Source organism: Macrosteles quadrilineatus, unplaced genomic scaffold, assembly GCF_028750875.1.
Source record: "Macrosteles quadrilineatus isolate MER2022 unplaced genomic scaffold, UCM_ALF_1.0 Scaffold_9__3_contigs__length_116548681, whole genome shotgun sequence".
NCBI lineage: Eukaryota > Metazoa > Arthropoda > Insecta > Hemiptera > Cicadellidae > Macrosteles > Macrosteles quadrilineatus.
In genome coordinates this window covers 14,241,274-14,264,589 of record NW_026542602.1, presented here as the reverse complement: position 1 = coordinate 14,264,589, position 23,316 = coordinate 14,241,274, and the positions used below count along the sequence as shown (strand labels likewise).

The 23,316-nt window shown below is 33.7% G+C and overlaps 1 protein-coding gene across 1 annotated transcript; it reads left to right on the top strand.

Moving 5' to 3' along the window:
- Positions 1 to 809: 809 nt before the first annotated feature.
- On the top strand, positions 810 to 22,378 carry LOC129002812 (uncharacterized). Its single transcript, XM_054430888.1, has 5 exons — positions 810 to 927; positions 5,166 to 5,217; positions 17,392 to 17,837; positions 19,369 to 19,402; positions 21,819 to 22,378. Exons 1-5 carry the CDS (start codon positions 898 to 900, stop codon positions 22,337 to 22,339), a joined length of 1,083 nt encoding a protein of 360 aa, XP_054286863.1. The 5' UTR covers positions 810 to 897; the 3' UTR covers positions 22,340 to 22,378.
- Positions 22,379 to 23,316: the final 938 nt, after the last annotated feature.

Sequence of the window (23,316 nt, the reverse complement as noted above, 5' to 3'; positions counted from 1 at the left end):
ATTTTGCAATATTACCAGAGAGGTGATTCAAATGTACTTGGATATGTGCGAACCTTGCTCACTGAAGATGTATTTGTAGGCCCAATGGGCCTTTTTATATTGGTTCCTATTCGGTATTTTGCTGTTTTCTTGTATTTTATAAAATGCTATTTATACATTAAATAATTATAATCACAAACCAAAATTTTATTTATTTTACCTATATAAATATACTATACTATATTAGTGATTGTGGATTTCATGTAGATTTTTGCTTATAAGGCAGTTTACACAGGCTATTCGGCGTTTACGCAAACTAGAAATACCCACATCCCGACGTGGGCAATCACTTTTGATCACATCGCGTTGTGGGTATTTTGGATTTACTCAATGGCCGAAGAAGATTTTGACCTCGGTGTTTGAGTAAATCAGTTTACCCACAACGCGGTCTGGGCATTTAGTTTCGGCCAATGTCCGAAATAAAATGCTCAGTCCGCGACGTGCGTATTTCACACTATCCACATCGCGGATTGGGTAGAAATTTCGGACATTGTCCGAATTCGTGGATTGAGTGTAACATATACATAAAATCAATCCATAAAAATATAAATATTTTATTATTTTATTAGTTAGATAATTTATTTTTTCAATGAATGAATTATTAAGTATATACTTCAAAACCTACTGATAACATATTGCGTTATCTTAAACGAAAACAAGTTGCGACGGTATCAAATTAACGTCAAGCGTAAATGATGACAAATTAGCAATAATGACACCAATCTCCTCTGATCTGCGTCAGTAACCAACCAATCGCAATATTCCACTTTGCTGATCTGTCACAAAAACATTTATTTGACTTCATGAGTAATTAATAAAATCGTTATCTTTGCGTGTCACAAAATTTCAGGACTGGAGATGATAAGGATCGTCTTGCTGTTTTGTCTGGTTAGTATTTGTTGAATATTTTAAGTAGTTCATTTCTTGAGATGATGACATAAAACCATCTTCCATAATATTGAAAGATATAATATTCTTCTCTTACTGTTAAACTACTTACTGTTAAACGATAGATCTTTTAAGAACTTTTTTTTATTTTACTTGCTGAATTTTATATATTTTATATTATATTTAGAGCTACGGGTTTCAAGAGATTTAACAAATATTAATTTGCAAGAAAAATTTCCGATTTTCATGTAATTAAGTTTTACATTTTTTCACAAAGGCAATGGCCACATTCATTGGATTAGCCCAATTGGATTAGTGAATCCATAAAACTAATTTAAATTATACACTGTAACTAGAATATATTTTTAATCAAAAAGATTTCTTTTTTCAAAAACTGTATGTAGATTCGCTGTAGTTGTTTAGTTTGCCTTAAAGGTTTTTTTTATATTAGGCTAAATTGTTGTTGTTGTATAATGTAGAATCTAATCTCAGTGTTCTTACCTCCAATCCGATGTAGTTCTGCTTATACATTCATTTTACTCCCAAATGTCAAATTCATATAGTACTCATCTAATTTCAACCAACTGTAGTTATATATTGAATGAGCACAAAATACATTGAGTTTTTAGTCGTCTGCTTTTTTGATTTGTTCGCTCAAATATGTTAATTGGTGGTGCAAGAAATATATATCCCTGTTTGTCCAATAAAAAAAAAATATATATATTTACAGCCAATATAGTTGGCTAAGGGTCCCGTTATCGTGAACTAAAATATAATGTAAGTGGACTAAAATACTATTACTACTATTACTATAAAATATATTTACTTACATACAGTAGAACATAAATGAGTGTAAATGCAAATTCATCGGTATTCATTGACCACCAAAAAGATATCACTTTGAAACAATAGTTGATAACAACCGTTTGTTTGGTTGACACAATTTTTGCCTTCTAAAATGAATTTCAACTTAAAAATTCACACAAAAACAGTCTGGCACTACAATCATATTTTGTGTAAAAGTATTAAAAAAGTTTAGCACAAAAAGAAATGAAATTTTTTTATACAACAAATAAAAGAATAATACAACACAATTAGAGTACTCGATAGACAACAAAACATAATACAGAATTAAGGATATCAGATAAAAGTAAACGAACTTCAAGGTTTTTTATTAGTTTTATTTAGGCCTACCTAAAATGTATAAGTTAAACATAGTTATAAGTTCCCATCTATACTTCCAAGCTTCCCTGGAAGCTACGTTTATTCGAACGAGCTCGTTAACCAGCATGATCAGACTATGGAACGGAGGTTTATGGAGGATTTAGTGGGGTAAAAATAGTCTTCCCCCGTTTTGCAATTTCTTCTAACCCATCTTGTAGATCTTAAAATAAAAAGCATCCGGAAGCGTTGTTTAGTTGTTGTATATCTATCAGTTACGGAGGAAATAAAAAAACTGAAAATTCAAAATTCACGTGTTATTTTTATAGAGAGCTAGCAAACCCCCCCGTGGCTTCGTTCACGATATTTTAAATTAAAAAGTTAAATGTTTAATCTGATAGGCCAACAAAATAATTAGATAAAAAATATTAGCCCTAAATCCATATATAAATAGTGACTTAATTTAGTTAAGCATTTGTGACTAATAATGATGTGAAAACTAAGGGAATTTTTTTTCTTTTAATACATTAACTGCCCTTAACCAAGAGCTTCAAACCACTCAATCTGAAACCACCTACAAAATTCCTTTTTTTGGCCACGATTCTATCCCCAGTGTAATTTTCAGTCAGTTCAGCTATAACTTTATTTTATTTAAAGTATTATGTATCTTAAAATAACATTAACTAATATTGCACGATTTTTTATTGAACTCCTTAATCAAAACTCTAAAAGTCCCTAAAAAGTTACAGGTCTACAGTATATACGATAGTAGGATCGGCGGGGATATGGAACCAAGATGGCGGCCGTAATCTAAACACAGCTGTTTATCTCAGCTGACGTCAGTAGGTGTTTATATTAAATAAATTATTAAATTATGGATAAAAAGTGTAGGTTTGACCGGGGATGTTTTCAACAACCGTTTTTATGTTTGTGAATGTACACACATAAAATTGGCTTTTCTAAAGTCTACAGTAAAAGGCATGATCTAAACTTAATAATCATAAATACAACTATCCACTAAAAAGAAAACCCATGAAAACCCATTTGTAATTTACTTAAACCACGAATAATTTACTAATCCACCAAATACTTGATCTCCGATTTTACAACGACTTAGTGAGTGGTAACTTATTTCACTTTCATAGAAGACTAGCTGTACCCGCGGGCTTTGCCCCGTTTAACTTCATAAGTGAGCTCGTTCGCATGGTTCAATCACGTCCTGGTTATATATATATATATAAATCAATTAATTGTTGTAGTTTGCTTGTTTATGGAAATAGGTTTTTTTTATTTGGCAAATTTGTTTATTTCATACTATGCTACCCTTCCACGTAGCAGCAAACCTAATTACTTACTGTATTCAAATTAATGTTAGTAATAAAAGGAAATAGGTCTTAATGTTTTAGGAGAACGTTTTTTGTGAAAATTCCACCAGGTTAACGGATGTATCGCTTAGAGTGTGTGTGAGTTTGGTCCCATTTTGATGAAATTCTGCATTAATGTATAGGATTGGATGGACGTGAATGATTTCGCGTCCAGCAAGTTCGGGTGTTATAACCAGGGTCAGAGTGGGACCTGGGTGTTATAAAGCTTTGAAATTGTCCCCCCTCGAATACCTAATTGCTATTAAAACCATATAGTAAACGTTGCATACCATTTAAGGGTACGGAGAAAATTAAAATAATAGGCCTACCCCAACCGCAGCAAAACTCCAGACTATGCGAACTTCCATTTGCAAGATTGAAATTTCACTAAAATATCCCCTTAAGATAGTTAGATTTATTATCCAATTAAATACAAATTTTATTAATTGATTAGGTTTGCTTCTACAAATAATTGGAGTTAATTTTTAGGGGTTTTTCCAAAATTACTTTTTGGACTTATAATTCTCTCGATTTCGAAGAAAAACCTAAAAAAGACATTTTAAAACGTTTACATTCCTTTAGGAAAAATTAAAGTGGTGGATTTTTAAAAGAATAACTATAATCTACTAATGACGACCTTTCGCCCCTCACTGAAGTTTTGAATTCCCCCCATATGGGGATTATGTTATTTTTATGGGCATACGCTCTAAAGTGGCTTATTTAATATGCTGATCTGAACCATTTAAAAATGTGCTAGCGACTTGAAATTTGCCAAGGATGTAATAAATAATCTATCAAGCCACCAACCTGAAACGGTTTTAAACCTGGGGGTGAGCCAAAGGCGAGTACAGTATATCCCTGTACAAGCAAACTAGTTTTTTGGACTTTGTCTGTAACCATTAGCCTTGCAACAACGCTCCAATAAACTACAATGTTTTTTGAGCTCAAAAAATAATTTGGAAGGAAAAAGCAAAATTTTATGTTTAGCGGATTGAAAATGGTAAAATTAATTTTAACCACATAAATCCCTCTCCACATAAAAACCTGCTTGTATAGTTAGATAATGCTGGAATAGCGAACTCGCTTAAATAGATAGGTTTACACGTTTGAACCATATTTTATCAAAATCGGATCATTTTTACTCGAGCTGTCATGCTAACATGATAAATTATATAATGGGTATTTTCGGTCTTTGGGGACATAAAAACGAACAAGTAAATCGGTCCTGGGCTTAGGTCTTACCACGAGACCTTAGTAATAGTTTATTCTCTATGTTATTGCTATGGAGAAAAGTAAACTGTTATATTTTGCTTGTTTATGGTTATAATTTAATCAAATTTGGCAAATTAATATACCTAATGTTTGTTTGAATAAAGAATAAATCTGGCGTATTTGAGCAAAAATGTTACTTAAAATCAAATCAGACTGATTCAAATTCACCTAGGCGGTAAGTATTTAAATTGATCTCTAATACATAATATGGGGAATCACTGTACCAACCCCAAGCAATATTATTACTTGATCATAGTCATTTTTATTTACCTCAAACATTTTACCACGCTATAAGTTTTCTTGATAATAAGTGACAACTGTCAAAAGTTTTATGTATACAGTAACAAATATTTATGTAGTACACCCACACACATGTAGAAAAACATAATTATATGGTTATAGTTGTAGAATAACTAAGTTGTATGGTTTATTTTACTACAGGCACTCCAGAGCTTAGACAAAGTTGATGCTTGGGGAAAGATTAAAGGCAATGGTATGTACCTATAAGCTTGTAATTATTAAATGTATACACCCATTTTTGATCATGTTGACGAATATTGTAATGATAGAGGTAGCATTGATCTACAGTTTTGTTTTAAGTTGATAACTGTATAAATAGTTGAATTGAAAAAAAGCTTCATATACACAAATAAGCTGTTATCATACCACCACGGGTTTTATGACCGTCCTTTAAAATACCAAAAAGGCCACCATCATGAAAGTGGGTTACAAGTGTCAGTATCGCAGAGTTCAGAGTTGCAATTGCAAAACACCTAAATTGCGTTTTGGTCGGGTTCCGCCGGGTAGCGAGGGAATTTTGGAAATATTTCATCATACAGTTTCCCACTTTGAGATATTGTGAAAGATTCAGGTTAATGCGAGCAACAAAGTGTAGTTTTTAGGACAGGATCCCATGTAAGCCTAGAGAATTTTTCACATTTGTGTCATGGTCGAATCCGTATTGTTGTTTAAATCATACCAATAACTTGTCCGTACCTCATGACGAAGTAAAATGATCCATTTAACATATTCTGTTATCACTTATCATATATACGAGACATGTCTCGTGGGACACCCTATATATATATGTATAAAGTTAATTCTGCGTAGTTAGTGAATCGTTGATTTAAGTATGGGTCCTTACTTCAGGAATAGATGCGGGTCTACATTTTAGATAATTAACCTTTTCAAAATATAATGTTATTTACGTTTTTACATGTTTACATTACCTACGAGGCATGTTTTTTAAGTAAGTACCGTTTTTAAATTTCTCCGTTGCAGTGCTGCGATTGGCATTTTGAACACTTTCGCTGTATATGTGCATCTATTGGCAAGCCCTAGCCGGAAATTCGACAACAATCGGCCGTGTTTACATCCGGTATCGAGCATTCAAAATGGTGTCGCCAATTGAGACTGCCGCCGACTGTGAAGTGCGCGCTGTAATTAGATTTTTATGTTCTAAAGGTGTGAAAGCCATTGAAATTTGTCAACAGCTTAGTGAGGTGTATAGCGAGAACATTTATGAGTGACGGAATGGCACACAAGTGGGTAAGGGCATCTAAAGACGGCCCCACCAACGTTCATGATGAGCAACGCACTGGGTACTGGGGACAGTGGACGCTGCCCAGTGCGTTGCTCATGATGGATGTTGGTGGGGCCGTCTTTAGATGCCCTTACCCACTTGTGTGCCATTCCGTCACTCATAAATGTTCTCGCTATACACCTCACTAAGCTGTTGACAAATTTCAATGGCTTTCACACCTTTAGAACATAAAAATCTAATTACAGCGCGCACTTCACAGTCGGCGGCAGTCTCAATTGGCGGCACCATTTTGAATGCTCGATACCGGATGTAAACACGGCCGATTGTTGTCGAATTTCCGGCTAGGGCTTGCCAATAGATGCACATATACAGCGCAAATGTCCAAAATGCCAATCGCAGCGCTGGAACGGAGAAGTTTAAAAACGGTACTTACTTAAAAAACATGCCTGTATTTGAACGCTGTGATCGAAGTAATAATATGGCCATAAACAATTTTTGTTTTGATGGCCTTGTTTTTACACAGACATAGTTTTCACTGAGAAAGTGCATCCTTGACAAAGCTACAAAAACTGAACTATACAAAAAAAAAACAGGGCCTGGCACGAGCAATCCCTCCTTCGTTAGCGTCTGTCCATATGCCTTATTTAAAGTCATGACAAAGGTAACTTTAAGGGAAATTCCTTCTTAGTCAGTTTGAAGGATTACGGACTTTTGCGTAGTACAGTATGATAGTTTGACCGGAGCCAGCCAACTTCACATTGATGGCCGGCGGCACACCACAGCACGGCACGGCAAGGCGAGGCGAGACGTCTTTGCCTCGCCTTGCCGTGCCCGATGGAGATTTGAGATGCATACGGCACGGCACGGCAAGGCGACTTGAGCACCCACATGTCGATCCCATGGTTTCAGTAAAGTGAGATACTGTGTGTTGTGAGGTTGTTTGTACATTTTGTGACACTTTGTACTACACATTTTGTGAGAATGGATGCAGAAGGCGAAGAAGAGGCTGCTGCCATAGCTGCTGTACCTAAAATTACCTATAGCTGGTATAAGGTTATTGCTGGTACCTATAGCTGGTACCTAATGAATGTAATGGATCGTGGGTGCATCCCATCAACCAAAAAAAGGAAATTGAACTTGAAACCATTCTTTGCAGAACTAAGAGCAGATCCGGAAAAATTTCATAATTACTAATCGTTGGAAGTGCACGCTGATTTTGACAGGGGCTGTCACTGCGCTGAACGTGGTGTCGATCCTCGCACATGCGCACATCGTTTTGCCTTTTGCCCGAAAGACGAAAATTGAAAAGGCAGTACAAAGCGCCGTGAGGCGCTGTTTTGCATTGCCTTGCCGTGCCCGATGATGTGTGAGGCAAATGCCGTGCCCCCATTTGAAATAATAGAAACCTAGTCGCATAAGGCGCTTTAAGGCAAAACATCGCGCCGTGCCGTGCCGTGCCTCATCTGGTGTGCGCCCGGCCATAGTGTATGTGCCCAAGAGAGGATACGACAAATACAACCAATCCTGGACCATGCTTAGGTGTCTCATGAACATGATAACATGGGTCAAGAAATTACCCATAGTCGAAATAATTAAATCACTTACTTAACTCACTTACTTAATCACTTACTTATTATTATTTGCATTAGCAGAGAGGTCGTTTTGAGAGGTTATCTTTACATAACAATTATTTCATTTTCTAGCTTTGTTTTTTTATTAATGATGCAATATGACTTATATAGTTATAGAAATATATAGAAATATAGTTCACCACACAAGCAAAAAGTGACTTTTAACCCTTGCTCATTTCAAACCTCGGCTTTGCTTCAATCGTAAATCTTGACCTCGGGTAAAAAAGAGTCACTTCAGGCAGTGATGAAATCTTACTAATATTATAAACGTGAAAGTTTGTGTGTTTGTTTTGATTTCAATCACGCATTAATTACTGGATGGGTTGGGCTGAAATTTGGCATAATGATAGCTGTCATTCCCGATTAACATATAGGCATATTCTTATCTCAAAAATCCTTTTGGGCTCCACCCCAGTGGCTCTATAGTTCCCCATGTTAACCTTATGAGTATCTATAATATTAAAACGAAACAGTGTTTTAGCGAATTTCCCATATAGGGAATGTTTTTTTATTTCACGATTCTGAATCAACCACTCGACGGATTTTCATGATTTTTGTGTTGAAAGAAAGATAATTTTGAGAACTAGGGAATGTCGAAGCCATAAATTTAGTTTAGGGTCCCAGTTTCTTTAGAAATTAAGTTTTAATTTTTAAAAAGTCTAGCAGCCGACGGTAAGATTCTAAACTAGCTTTTGGCATAAAATAATTTGCTTAACATAACAGCTGTAAACATTCAGCTTTTGTGTCACAAATTAAGCATTTGGATAAAAATGTAAAGACATACTTAGGGTTGACTTATTTATACTATGTGTAATGCTAATCATTGATACGTTCAATTCTTCTGTAAGAGGATGACAGATTAATTAAATATACATAGTAAATTACTAGGATGTTCAAATTATTTTTTTAAGCAATCTTTGTAATCTTCGATTTGTTTTGGAGCAATATAATTTGTTTTAACTAACAGCTGGTTAAATATAAACTATGGAACTATGAGGTTATTTAGTCATTGATTATAGGAAAATATGATTATAGGAAATAGGTAAGATTAGTAGGGATAATTAGACCACAGTTTAAAATATTTTAGACCAAAATTAATTAAACCACAGTACAAATCGAGGCTCTGTACACGAGTCTTAATAAAAAAAGGATAAATGCAAATAATTTTACGACTCCACTTTTCAAGTAAAGAATAAAAAATAACAATGTTTACATGTTTTAATTCTTCATGGTAGCTTTTTGTTTACAATTAAAATTTGTCTGCTTTAACTTTGTTTGGATTAGGCCCGGAAATATTGATGTCATAAAAAGAAGTTCAAGAATAATCAGGAATCACGATTTTAAATTACCACCACAACCTCAGCCGGGTTTTATACAAAGATAAACAGATGGATGACATAGATTGAACACAACGTCAACGTTTTGTTCACTAATTTACTTATTTATTGTACAAGGATACTGCAATTAGACAAACCATCCTTTTATGAAATCGTGTTCAGTTGTGGTTACGTTTGGGGGTGCCTATATCAGCGCCCCCAAACGTGAAAATATCATAATATATTGGATTGAACACAACGTCAACATTGACCTAGGATACTGCAATTAGACAAATCATCCTTTTATGGAATCGTGTTCAGTTGTGGTTACGTTTGGGGGTGCCTATAAATAATAAATATCACTTTTATTTCAACTATGAATATATTGTAGTTTTAGTTAACAATTATGGGAAATTACGATATACATTTATTCAATGAGGGTGGGTAATTATCAAGGATAGAACTGATAACGGTTTGGATAGTACACATTGACAATTACGTCATTAACTTTACTAGCGTGTTTACTTTTTATATTCCTGCTACATGTGACCAGTCCTTTTTTCCAAATTAATGTTATTTGAACCAAACAGCTGTTTCAAAACAAACTGTTATTGTTTTTACTTTTCTTTGTTTACACTGATTTATTTAGCAATTAATGCAGTGAAATTGATATATAGTACAGGTAAAACTCACATAAGAAAACATAAAAATTAGTCCATTCATGAAACTTGCAGGAAACGTAGTAATTACCATTAGGTATTGGAATCTAAAGAGTCCCTAGTGATTGTGGGGGTGGAAGTACCATTTTATGGGGTTTTAAGTTTATGGGGGTAGTGATTTTGAGAAAATTTTCATTTATGGGATCCAAGCAAGTGGGGTGTCGTTTTCTATGTTTCTTAGGATGCAGAATCGAAAAAGAACATAATAAAAGCAATACAACCGACAGTTTATCATAAAAAGACTAATTTATTAATGAAAAACTAAATATGACAAATTAATTAAGGTAAAATAATCCAGTTAAATAATATCAATCACCTATTACAAAATTGATCATGAGTCTGTGTCACATGTTAAAGTTGTGAGGAAAATTAACCAAGAAACTGGTAGTAACGACTCTTTAACCACCACGTGTCATACTGTTCATCAGCTACTGATGCATCATCAACTTCCATGGAATCGTCAGGGTCTCTAACTCGTTCTTCTCCATCATCGTTTTGACTTAACAGCTTAGTAGTGGGGATGGGTAGCAGAAACATATTTCAGTTCTGGCGACGATCCTGCAACTTAGGACGAAGATAATATATAAGACCAAGTATATAAAACCGCCCAGACCCGAATTTTTAAGGACCTTGGTCACCCGTAATGACGTCATTAATATGGCGCTCGGAAGAGGATGCTAGGTCGCTATGAATTGGTTACTATACCAAAATGCCTGAACCGATTTTAATGAAATTTGGCATACAAGTGCTTGAATACTATATCTAATCCCAGTTTGTCAATGGTCGAGTTTGGTTAGGTCATTTCAAAATGGCGGCCGTTAATATTTAAAATAATTAAAAATTGTTTAATGTTTTGTTTTTTTAACTCTCTCTAGAAATCTGCAGCGATCTTTCATGTTCCTTGCAATCACAGGTTGTGATGCCATCTCTGCATTTCATGGAATATGCAAAATACCCCCACCGCAGCAAACCTGCAGATTTAGTGAGTTTTCATTTGCTTGAATTGATTTTCAATAAAATCTATTTCAATAACATTAAGTTTAATTAGTACCTAGGTTTGCTGCTACGGAGAGGATAGTAATGTGTGTGTTTTTTAATTAAAACATTATAGCTTAGGTCAAAATAAATAAATTTGCCAAGTTTTATCAAAATATATCCATAAACGAGTAAACTACAACAGTGTACTTATTCTCCATAAGAATAAAATGTGAATGATAAATTTACAATTTTTGAATTTTCTCGGTAGGTAACCAATATCCATACAAAAACACTTCAATAAACAAAATTATTTGGTTTTTAGGTATTCAAATTCATTATGGTATCCAAAATGGTTTAGAGAGAAATTGGAAAATGTTATAGATGGTTAAACATGACAAAACCCAATTTTGACCCAGTAAGTCCCCCCAAAAACCCCATTCCCATGGTCTGATCATGCTGGATTGCGAACTCGTTAGAATCAATCCAAAGATTTGTTGTACTTTTCTATATGATATAACATAACATCAAACTTTAACAGCGTTAATGACTGTAGACGTGTACTTTTTAAAGAACGTTAGCACAACTCAAGTAATAACTCTAGCAAAACTTACCCAATGTTGACAAAATTTGGTAAAAACGTGTAAATCTACGTTTACTCAAACGAGTTCGCGAACCAGCATGATCGGACCATGAGAACGGGGTGTTCTGGGGGATTTATGGGGTAATAATTGGGTTTTCTCATGTTTGCCCCTCTAAACGTAAAATTTTAGAATTTCTCTCTAAACCATTTTGAATACTCTGATTAGTTATTTTGCTAGTTATGGTTATATTTTGATAAAACTTGGCGAATTTATTTAACTTATTCATATTTTAATAAAACAACACACTTTATTACCATCCCCGTAGCAGCAAACCTAGTTAACACTAAACTTAATGTCATTGAAATGGATTTAATTGAAAATAAAATCAGGCAAATGGAAACTCACTTAATCTGCAGGTTTGCTGCGGTGGGGGTATTTTGCCTATTCCATGAAATGCAGAGATGGCATCACAACCTATGATTGCAAGGAAAATGAAAGATCGCTTTAGATTTCTGGAGAGAGTTGAAAAAACAAAACATTAAACAATTTTTAATTATTTTAAATATTAACGGCCGCCATTTTGAAATGACCTAACCAAACTCGACCATTGACAAACTGGGATTAGATATAGTATTCAAGCACTTGTATGCCAAATTTCATTAAAATCGGTTCAGGCATTTTGGTATAGTAACCAATTCATAGCGACCTAGCATCCTCTTCCGAGCGCCATATTAATGACGTCATTACGGGTGACCAAGGTCCTTAAAAATTCGGGTCTGGGCGGTTTTATATACTTGGTCTTATATATTATCTTCGCCCTAAGTTGCAGGATCGTCGCCAGAACTGAAATATGTTTCTGCTACCCATCCCCACTACTAAGCTGTCCAGTCAAAACGATGATGGAGAAGAACGAGTTAGAGACCCTGACGATTCCATGAAAGTTGATGATGCATCAGTAGCTGATGAACAATATGACACGTGGTGGTTAAAGAGTCATAACTACCAGTTTCTTGGTTAATTTTCCTCACAACTTTAACATGTGACACAGACTCATGATCAATTTTGTAATAGGTGATGGATATTAATTAACTGGATTATTTTACCTTAATTAATTTGTCATATTTAGTTTTTCATTGATAAAGTAGTCTTTTTCTGATAAACTGTCGGTTGTATTGCTTTTATTATGTTCTTTTTCGATTCTGCATCCTAAGAAACATAGAAAACGACACCCCACTTGCTTGGATCCCATAAATACAAATTTTCTCAAAATCAATACCCCCATAAACTTAAAACCCCTTAAAATGGTACTTCCACCCCCACAATCACTAGGGACTCTTTAGATTCCAATACCTAATGGTAATTACTACGTTTCCTGAAAGTTTCATGAATGGACTAATTTTTATGGTTTCTACTGGTTTTTTAGTATAATTTTACCTGTACTAATAAAGGATAGGTGTGACGATTAGTTTTGATGTTAGGACACCAAAGTTAAATTATGTGTACTGTGAATTTTATTGGATATTATCGTTTTATTTTAGGTCTTTTCTATTCAGACCTACTTGAAATTGTGTATAGTAGTTGTATTGTGGTGATAATAATCATGGAAGAGGCGGGTATGCTATGGAAGGTGGTATCGTTGACTAGGTCTATACACTTCTCGATTGACTATTACCACAGAAAACGTAGGCCTACTAGTACGTTTTCTGTGCTATTACTCTCTCTACTGTAGGCTACTTATAATCAGTGTGCGTCTGTGCGAATCGCCTGCAAATCTCACTTCAACGCTTTTCACATCGTAAAAATTACAGAATTGCTGTTTTATTGTAAAATTATCGGATTTAAAATGCATATCGTGCCTATAATGGAATAAAAACATATTTGGTCACACAACATTTGTTTACAAGATGATTTTTCACATTAAAACTGCAAGAAACTTTGTCTTTATATGTGTAAACTAGCTGATCTGAATTGTACACGGTTTTAATTGACTACTAAATTCCCGTACGTAGGACGGGCTAACACCTCGTTCGTATTTAAAGAGAACTAGTGTCCCTGTTGCTCGAATTCGAGCAATTGCTAAGTATTACAGGCGTTATTTTAAAACCAATTACGGTCATAATTGCTGATGGCTTTAAACGATTCGACTCAAAGATTATGGAAATACTCAAGATGTACATAACAGACTATATCAATATAGTCTATATATTATATCTATATAGATATATCCAGGCTCTCTCGCTTTTTCCATTCTAATATTTACGCCAACCCAAGTTCAAATAGTAAAATTTAATTTGAACCAAGTCAGTAAATGTTTGTAGCAAACTGTTAAATTAGCAAACTTATCTACTGTTTAAAATTAACGTATGTTCTTCTTGTTTACTTTTAATTTCTGACGACAGCTGGAGTTTCATAACAGTTTTTGTTTCCCATGTTAATCTTATGGAGAAATACGAAACTTTAAAGGACTCCAGGGCCTCACTATCTAATTATTTCCATAAAAAGAAAGTTTCCTGCACAACTTCACGTTACGCTATTCCCAATGACACCAAAAACATGTCAATCGGTTCATTAGTTTCGGAGGAGTAATTGTCACAAAAACCCTGCTTGCGTATTAAATAAGTATAGATTAAAGAATTTAGTCAGCTGTTTCAACTAAAAAAGTTGGTTCTATGATATGCAAAAGCATTAAAAAGTTATAAGATTTAACAACAGACATGGTTTAGCCCCTGAGCTGAATTGATGACTAATATAATATAAATACCTCGTCACAGCTCTGTAGTTTCTGTAGATTACAGCTGTTTCGGCATTAAAATGCCATCATCAGATACACATACATCCACCTGAATTGGCGTCGTTAAACTGGAGTTTTTTGGGTCAGCTTCCGTACTCGTAACAATCATGTACGCGACAGGCCTGTCTCTTGTTTTACGTGTTTTTGTGTTTTTATCGTGTTCGTGTATATGTACAGTTTAACGACGCCAATTCAGGTGGATGTATGTGTATCTGATGATGGCATTTTAATGCCGAAACAGCTGTAATCTACAGAAACTACAGAGCTGTGACGAGGTATTTATATTATATTAGTTATAAGATTTGCCCACAGGGTGCAGCACTATATTTTTTTGCATTTATGAACAGCTAATTTAAACAAAGCAGCAACAAAAAACTGTGATACACAATGAGAACTAACTGTCAAAGTAGGATTGTTTACAGTAATGTTTAGTTTTAATTTCATGAATAATTTGTGATATTTTGTGAATCTGTGATAATTTTTTTTTTCAATTGTTTAGATGAAGTGGTAGAACATTATGGCTATGGTAGATGTGTAATACTATAGAATATTGTAAATTTAAAGAAGCAAATCTAACTGTGTCCTCCCTCATTGCAAACGCAAAGCTTGAGTATAACTGCAATAAGCATGTTATACTTATATGCCAACCCCGTACGAAGGACGGGTACTCTGCTAGTATACTATAACTATAGTTCGGCTGCTTAGAAAACGACCTGCGTGCTGATGCTAAACCAATGCTGGAGGAGGTCGCTTTCTAAGCGGCCGAACTATAGCAGAGTACCCGTCCTTCGTACTGGGTTGGCATATAAGAAAACGCTTATTGCATTTATACTCAAGCTTTAGGTTTACAATGGGGGAGGTCACAGTTTGATAAAATTTCCTTCTTTAAATTTACGGTATAGGCTACTAACACACACATCTTTACGGTATTACACATCTACTATAGCCATAATGTTCTACCACTTCAGCTAAACTATTAGAGGAAAATAAATTATTAAAGATTTGCAAAATATCACAAATTATTCATGAAATTAAAAACATTAGTGTAAACAATCCAACTTTGACAGTTCTAATTACGTATCACGGGTTTTTGTTGCTGCTTGGTTCAAATTAGCTGTTTTCATAAAAAAAAATAATAGTGCTGCACCCTGTTGATTAATCTTATAACTTTTAATGGTTTTGCATATCATATAATCAACTTTTTTTGTTGGAACAGCTGACTAAATTCTTTAATTCCCTTTAAATATGAATACTCATAATGTTAACATGGAGAACTACAGATTCACTGGGGTGGAGCCCGAAAGGATTTTTGAGATAAGAATATGCCTATATGTTAATCGGGAATGTGATCTATCATCATGCTAAATTTCAGCCGAATCCGTCCAGTGGTTAATGCGTGATTGAACTTCAAACAAACAAACAAACAATCTTTCACATTTATAATATTAGTAAGATAAGACCTTCTGTAGTTTTATAGCCAATTTTAGGTATTCAGGGAAATATTTCCTAATGATGCTTTTGATTTACTTAAAAAAAAAATATATCAATGGAAGTTCTTTAGGGAAATCTAGAACTGCAGTCCCTTGAAGCTGATAAAAAATCAATATTTAGGAGAGTACGATAAAAATAAAATTACAAACTGCGTATATATTACAAAATACGTGAACCATTTTCAATTTCTTCATTCCTAAATGATTATTCTTTGATTCTAACCAGTGGTTTGGTTGCATATAAGCTGAAGTTGTATTTGTATAACAATTCGGTTTCAACTTTGACATAAGTGAAAAAAAATTCTCTAGCCTTATATGGAAAACCATCCTGAAAAATACAGTTTTTCCTTTGCTCTAAACCTTGGATCTTGACTCTTCCACCCTCTAGCAACAAAACTGGAGGAAGAAATATTTCCAAAACTCACTCGCTAACTGTCGGAACTACATTGGAAATTTAGGTGTTTTACAACCCTGCAAAACTGACCTCTATAATCCGCTGTAATGATGGTAGTGGTTTAGGTATCTTGAGACGGTAATAAAACTCGTGGCTGTTAAATATTTCCTTAAAATCTTATAACTTTATTTTATCCCTATTAAGCTTGTTTCATTAAAACCGAATGATAATGCAGTTCTAAGTAAACTCATATTATTCAAGTGTATTTTTCTTTCTTCACTTTTTAAATATACAGGGTGTCATAAACTATTGGACACATTTTAAGATTATTGAATCAAATAACCAAGAAACTTAGAAACATGGGAATTGTTTCATTGAATAGCAAATTTAAAACAGTTTTATACAGCAACTGCAAAACAATAATTATATAAATGTCAGTAATTGTAAAAAGTGGTTATAAAAAATGTGCAAAAATCACTCAAACAGTGTAAGTTGTTTTTGTTATGACTTGTGTTGTGGCCTAGTCAGCATAGATAGCATGGCATAGTTAGTATAGCAAAACCAACAATAGACCTTTCTACACCAGCTGTGTCTGTATATAGTTTTTTAATTTCTGAATTCCTGGTACCCAATGTTTTAAATTTATTGCATTCGCAATCTTTGACTAGTTTGATCCATATCCATAGGCTACTTCTTTCATATTGATGTTGAAATGTAGCACACTGTTAATTTAAATAAAATCCATTACAAGGAGTTTAATTGAAATACTGTATCTCAAACACCGCATATACAGCCTTAACAAAAACTACGGCTTACAGTCCTGTGCAAAATAAATTTATTGAAAATAGTTTATTTGTTTGCTAGCTTTGTGAAATGATTTTTACATCAATCGTAAGGGCTGATAATATTCTCCGTAAAACGACAGTAAAAAGACATCATAGTTTATGATTTTTTTTTTATTTTCAATAATTTATACCCCCAGTAATGTACATTATTTTTAGCAACATAGTCGAAATTAAAGACCCCTGTGTTGTAGTAAATTGTTGCTTTCCTCAATAATAACACAAACATAGACTTAATACGAGTACATTAACAAAAGTTAAGGGTAGTAGGCTAACAGTTTATGAGTTTTAACTAAAGAGAATCGTATAAAAATAGGTCTTGACCCATATATATATATATATATGTTAAATAATATATAATATGTTAATATATTTTCGACAGTCATTGAGGATGCTAAGACCGGTAAAGGCTACCAGGTCTTCATTCCATGGGTGGACAGCTCTCCCAAAGCCAAAGCGGACCCTGTCTCCATAGAGGTAGAATCATTCGAGTTTAAAGTGGAATGCAAAGAGTTTGAAAACGAAAGTCCGAGAGCATACGTCTACAACCCTGGTGGCATCCTATTAGACATTCTGGTCTTAGCCCCTATCAAGGAAGCCTGCGCTAAGATCACTAGCTACATCAGCCCATTGAAGCCTGGAAAAATTGATGAGAATGGAAAAGGGGCGGAAAAAGTGTTGACTTATCCATCGGAAATGATTTACCTCATGGCAGGGAAAAACCCAAGGTGTGTCAAGAGGTCATACACGATATGGGAATATACCTTCATGGCATATCTGGATCTTGACGATTACCCGAAAACAGAATGTCCGGATTCTTTAAAGAGTGTAAGTTTTTATATGATAGTGTACTATGGTTAGAAGAGACATCAAAAATAGATTTAATAGTTCAATCATGTTGGAATGTTGTGCAAGAGGTTTTGTAAATTTCACTGTTTTTAACTGGTTATGTTTAAAGTTAAGTTACATAAACACGAGTGGGGCTAAGCGATACACATGGCGATACGTTGTTAAAGTAACTTCTGTTTATGTTAAATTCACCCTGATAGCTTTTAAACGTTCTATTTAATGTACTTTGCACTTTCACTTGCCTTAAAGGAAATTAAATGAAAATCCTTCTTTTGAGGCGAACTTCACACTCGATTGAACACGTTAAACACTGGTTGATAACGATTACTACACTGTTATTATTTACTTCCCAGAAATACTTTTATTGATTACTTATCAAAGTCATTTTAACAAGCCGTTCTTGCTAAGTTCCGAATTGAATAGATCTCTCTCATTAGATCTGATAAAAGAGATATTTCATGAATCCAACAACTCTGGTGTTATATACCATCAAATGTCCATTTGAGTAGTCGTAGTTTTTACTTCATGATTTCATATACAAGGGCCATGAATATCTTTTGACTAGTCACTCCCGCCGCGATACTGACCTAGGGATACGTCCCATTGTGAGGATTTTAAAATAATTATTGATTGGTCTCCATGACGTCAATGAGAAAACTCAAAATGTTTGCAGTTGCATTCAAACAATTTTGAAAAACTGGTTTGAGGCCATATAGCTCTGAAATCCTAATATATAGCAGATTTTCAAAGACTATAATTTTTACTTGAAGCTCAGCTATATAGCCATGAATAGCTCTTTATAGTGTAAACCGGGCTTTACATGCAGTGTTGGATGGATCAGAGTTATGGCTACCAAAAACTCTAATTTTTTAATGTCGCACTCGTGGGTGAACTAAATTTCTACGCACCACCCACCCCTACCTTCACTCTCACCCTCCCTTACCTTCTACCTTTCACTCACTCATTATATTAACTTTGTGTTTTCAATGGCACAACTCTAAATATTTGAAAAACGCATTTAAACACTAAACAGATTGTACAGTACTTTCAATTCAATACTAACTGCTATACCCACACTTTGCAATTAGAATAATGATATTCTTTTAGTAGATCTGCCACTTAAAATGGTTACACATCTATTAATTATTTTAGAAACAAAATGTAATTTGACTAGGAGTGAGACAGTAAATACGCTATATTACGCTATGCTAAAATTAAACAAACGTAGTCTATTTCTAACAGGTGTTTGTGATAGCTTACACCTATACACATTTTAAGATATTCTACAATTTTAATAATTATATATATATATATATATGTATATATAAATATGTATACTTATATCAGTATATCCATATAAATATATTTAAAAAGTAAATGGCTTTAAATAATGCATATTATTAGAAAAGTATCTTTTTCATAAAACCATTATAATTTGAAGCTTAATTATTCTAAATTATCAAAGCACAATTTGGCATATAATTTCTATGCAGTTGTTGCTCTTTTTTAGATGGTCGACGGTGGTGCAAAGTCTGGTGGAGTGGGTGAGTTGATATCAAAATAGACTAATTAGTAAAGTGATTGACTTGGCTTAATCATTAACAATACAATTAATAGATTATTTTTGTAATTTTTTAACCGGTAGAGTATTAGTGAATTTCATAGTAGGTTTTACTGGAGCTATTGCCATATGTTTCATAGCAAGACCTATCTATGCCCTGCATAGCTTTACCTTTTTGTTTTATCGTCCACAAGGGCCAAAAAACAATCCGTTTAAATTCATATAGCCTACATATAATTTTTTTTCTAATTATGATTTCATTACAAGAGATTTAAATTTATGTATTATAACAAAGGTTTGCATTTGAAAACTGTAAGATTTAAACTAGGGAACCTCTTTACTACATTTTGTATTCGAAAAATATGTAAAACATTTTAAAGTTTTCCTTGTGTTTTGTTTGATGGAGGAGTATTTTCCTTTCATCATTGTGGCAATAATTGTTTGTCTGAAATTAGTAATGAAAACCTTACTATCAACTAAACCAACACGATCGGACTGTGGGAATTACATTTCTATGGGGTAAACATTTTTGTCCCTTTAAATATAGAATTAGGCAGTTTCTTTCCTAATTATTTTGTAAAGCTAAAATAAACACAAATAATTTAATACTTAGAATCATCAATATGCGTCAAATGGTTACGTAGAAAAAAAAACAACAACAAACTTAAAATTCCTCCGAATATTTTGAGAATAAGTATACTATTGTTCCTTACTTGTTCATTGATATATTTTGATCAAATTTGTTGTTCAACTAAAACTATTAACATTATGAAAACGCACCTAACGACATTGTGTCATAGCAGTAGTCTGTCACATGTTCATTTAAATCAATCGAAACTCTGTTGGTACAGTAACCACACTGTCAATTATATCATTGACTATTATATTTACCTGAAAAAAATGAGGAGTTAAAAGGCCTGATGTTGTTCAAATTTTCATTTTTCCCTTTAACTGTGAATAGTTTAATCATTCAAAAAGTTTTTAATTAAAACCTTAATAAATAAATCTCCTCAGGATTACTCAATTCCATTAAACCCTTAAAATGAAGAAAAACTAGTTTTAAAGCTCAAGATAATGTAAATATTTAATTTCAACCAAATCAGTAAATTGTTGTTGCTCTTTTTTCTTTGAATTGCAACTTAAATGTTAACAGCAGTTAAATTATCCAGCTGATATGCTATAGCTTTTTTGTTCGTAAACAAAAATTGCAACCTAAGAACTGTAAAAGCCACTGGGGCAGAGCCCAATAGTTTTTTAAACATGATAGACCTTATACGACATCTACTAAATGAGATCTTTCAAATGAGCCGTTACAATAAAATCGATTGAGAACCACGGAGTTCTAAAAAAAATCGCACTTGATTTTTTAAATGTAGGTACAGGATGTTTCGAAACTCTCTCCCGAAACTCCGTGGTCATGTTCCGTAGGTAAACAAAATATATCATATTAACATATGCCCTATCTCGTTTCGTTAATTGGTGTGTATGTATTTTTTACATTACTTCCCATAATTTTGGAACCACTTCATATAACATATTACCACTTAACATGGAAACATAACATAGAACCACATATAACATGGAACCACTTAATAATAGCATATAATGTAACTATATTTTCATGAACAGTGTTTTTGACCTCAAAATTACATTGAAACTAAAAATGGAATCGGCCTCGGGTCTAGTTCTTTCCGTGATTCCTATCATACAACCTACGGTTATAGCTTCTTCCGTATAGGGGAAAAGCAAACTGTTGTACAAGCAAACCGCTTGCTTATATATATAGGGTGGCCCAAAAATAACAGACATACGAGTATTTTAACATTTATTTTTATTTACGAAATTTGAACTACATGGTAACATTAAAACAAACGTTTTTGGTGATATTCAATAAATAATGTCAATATGGCCGCCGTATAAGGCTCTGCTGACGTTAAATCAAAATCAAGTACATCGCACACCTGCATTTCTCTGAGGGTGGAATTAACATTGAATGGGTAAAGCCAGCAGAGCCATAAACGGTGGCAATGTTGAAATTTATTGAATATCACCAACAACTTTTTGACTTTTTTATCTATGCATGTTTTAATGTTACTATGTAGTTAAAATTTCGTAAATAAAAATAAATGTCAAAATGGGTCAGTTGTTTTTGGACTACCCTGTATATATTTAACAAATTGATCAAGTTTATTTACTTTATTCTAAGGTATCAACGTCTTACAGTTCTTCAGGTATAACCTCGAAGAAGAAAACTTCAGTAGTTGTAAACATTTTATGTAATTTAAATATGAAATAAATCTGACAATTATAGGACATTTTTTCCCAATATATGTTTTCCATTAGATAATAAACACATATGAGATACATATAATTATATTTGTAAATATTTCTTTTACCAGTGAATCTCCTATCACCGGGACAGTATTCGAGGATGGACTACACATACAACCTAGACAAAAAGGACGAAGACCCTAAAACCAACATTATTGAAGATTTCGCTGGAAAATGGTTTAAGTTCATGTGCATTGAAGACACTTTGAAGGATGGAAGTAAACTAACTACTAGTGTATTGATTCATGAGAAATACAGCGGTATTGTGCTAGACAAATACGTGCTCGAAACTTGTGAATTCAAAGACGTAAACGTAAATCGACGGATCACATTTTTTGGCAACGATCGTTTCAAAATTGTATTTAGAAAAGTCGATGGAAACTGCTATGAAATAGATATCACTAAGTTGGAAAAGAACGCCCATATGATTTACTACGACCGCACACAGATGGAAAAACGAGAAGCGGTGAGAGTAAGATGCCCCAACAAATGGACAGGAGACATAGGTTTGAACAGGAACATTCCATTGTACTTGAGGCCTTTTGTGAAACCAAAGAAATACGAAGGTAAACCACCAATGTTTCTGTAGTGTCATTTAGTGCATTGATTAAACGGATGAAATATAACACACACTTTGCTTAATTTTCCACAAACACTGGTTTGATTTTTTTATAATTTACAGACCTTTTCAGTATATTTAATTCTGTACTAAAGTGTTGTAAATAGTAGATCAAACAGCAATTTTGAAGAGAGTAACAGGCTATATCTACACAAAGATTGGTACACCCCCGTATAGCTTTAACAGAAGCATTTCTAGCCCAGAAACAATTTCAGGGCTGGCTAGAAACAATGAATTCAGATGCAGCATTGTTTTGTCTAACAATAGAAAAAACAACACAAAAAATGAATGTGGTACTCAGCAATTTTATAAAAACTATTTAATATGGGGTGTCATGATTCCCATTAGAAAACTCAAGGAGAGGGTTTATTGCAGGATTTACACGTTTAAGTCACGTGTATCACGGAGCTTAAAAATATCCATTGTATGCATGTCGTTGCAATTCCCATTTAATTGAATGCATATCGTTTAGGCCTATAGAGGTAAAGATTTGCAAAGTTCTACAAATATTCTTTTTTTTTAAGCTTTCAACTTTTTTTTTGACAATTTAATCTGTTTTGATATACTTACTTTTTTTTAAGGTTTTTTACATGGCTTTGGTCCGGGAAATAGCTGTTTGCAACTACCAAATCAAATGGGATTTCAATATCCCTACTGCAATGCATTTGACCTAAAACCAGTTTTTAAAACTAGCCTTTTGAAATTTAATTTTATGCCACACTACACTGTTTTGACGAACTTCCCACGCAAAGATTTAGTCCAGAAAACAGCTGTTTGCCGTCAGCTTACTCAAATGGGGTTTCATCACGTACCACTGTACTGTAATAAGTTTTACCGGACAGCAACCTGCTGATTATATACTGTATTGGGCAATGAGTTTATTTTTATTTTATTTATTTATTTTTTTAAGGGAGAGGGGGGAAAAATGCTTTTACGCACACAGGCAG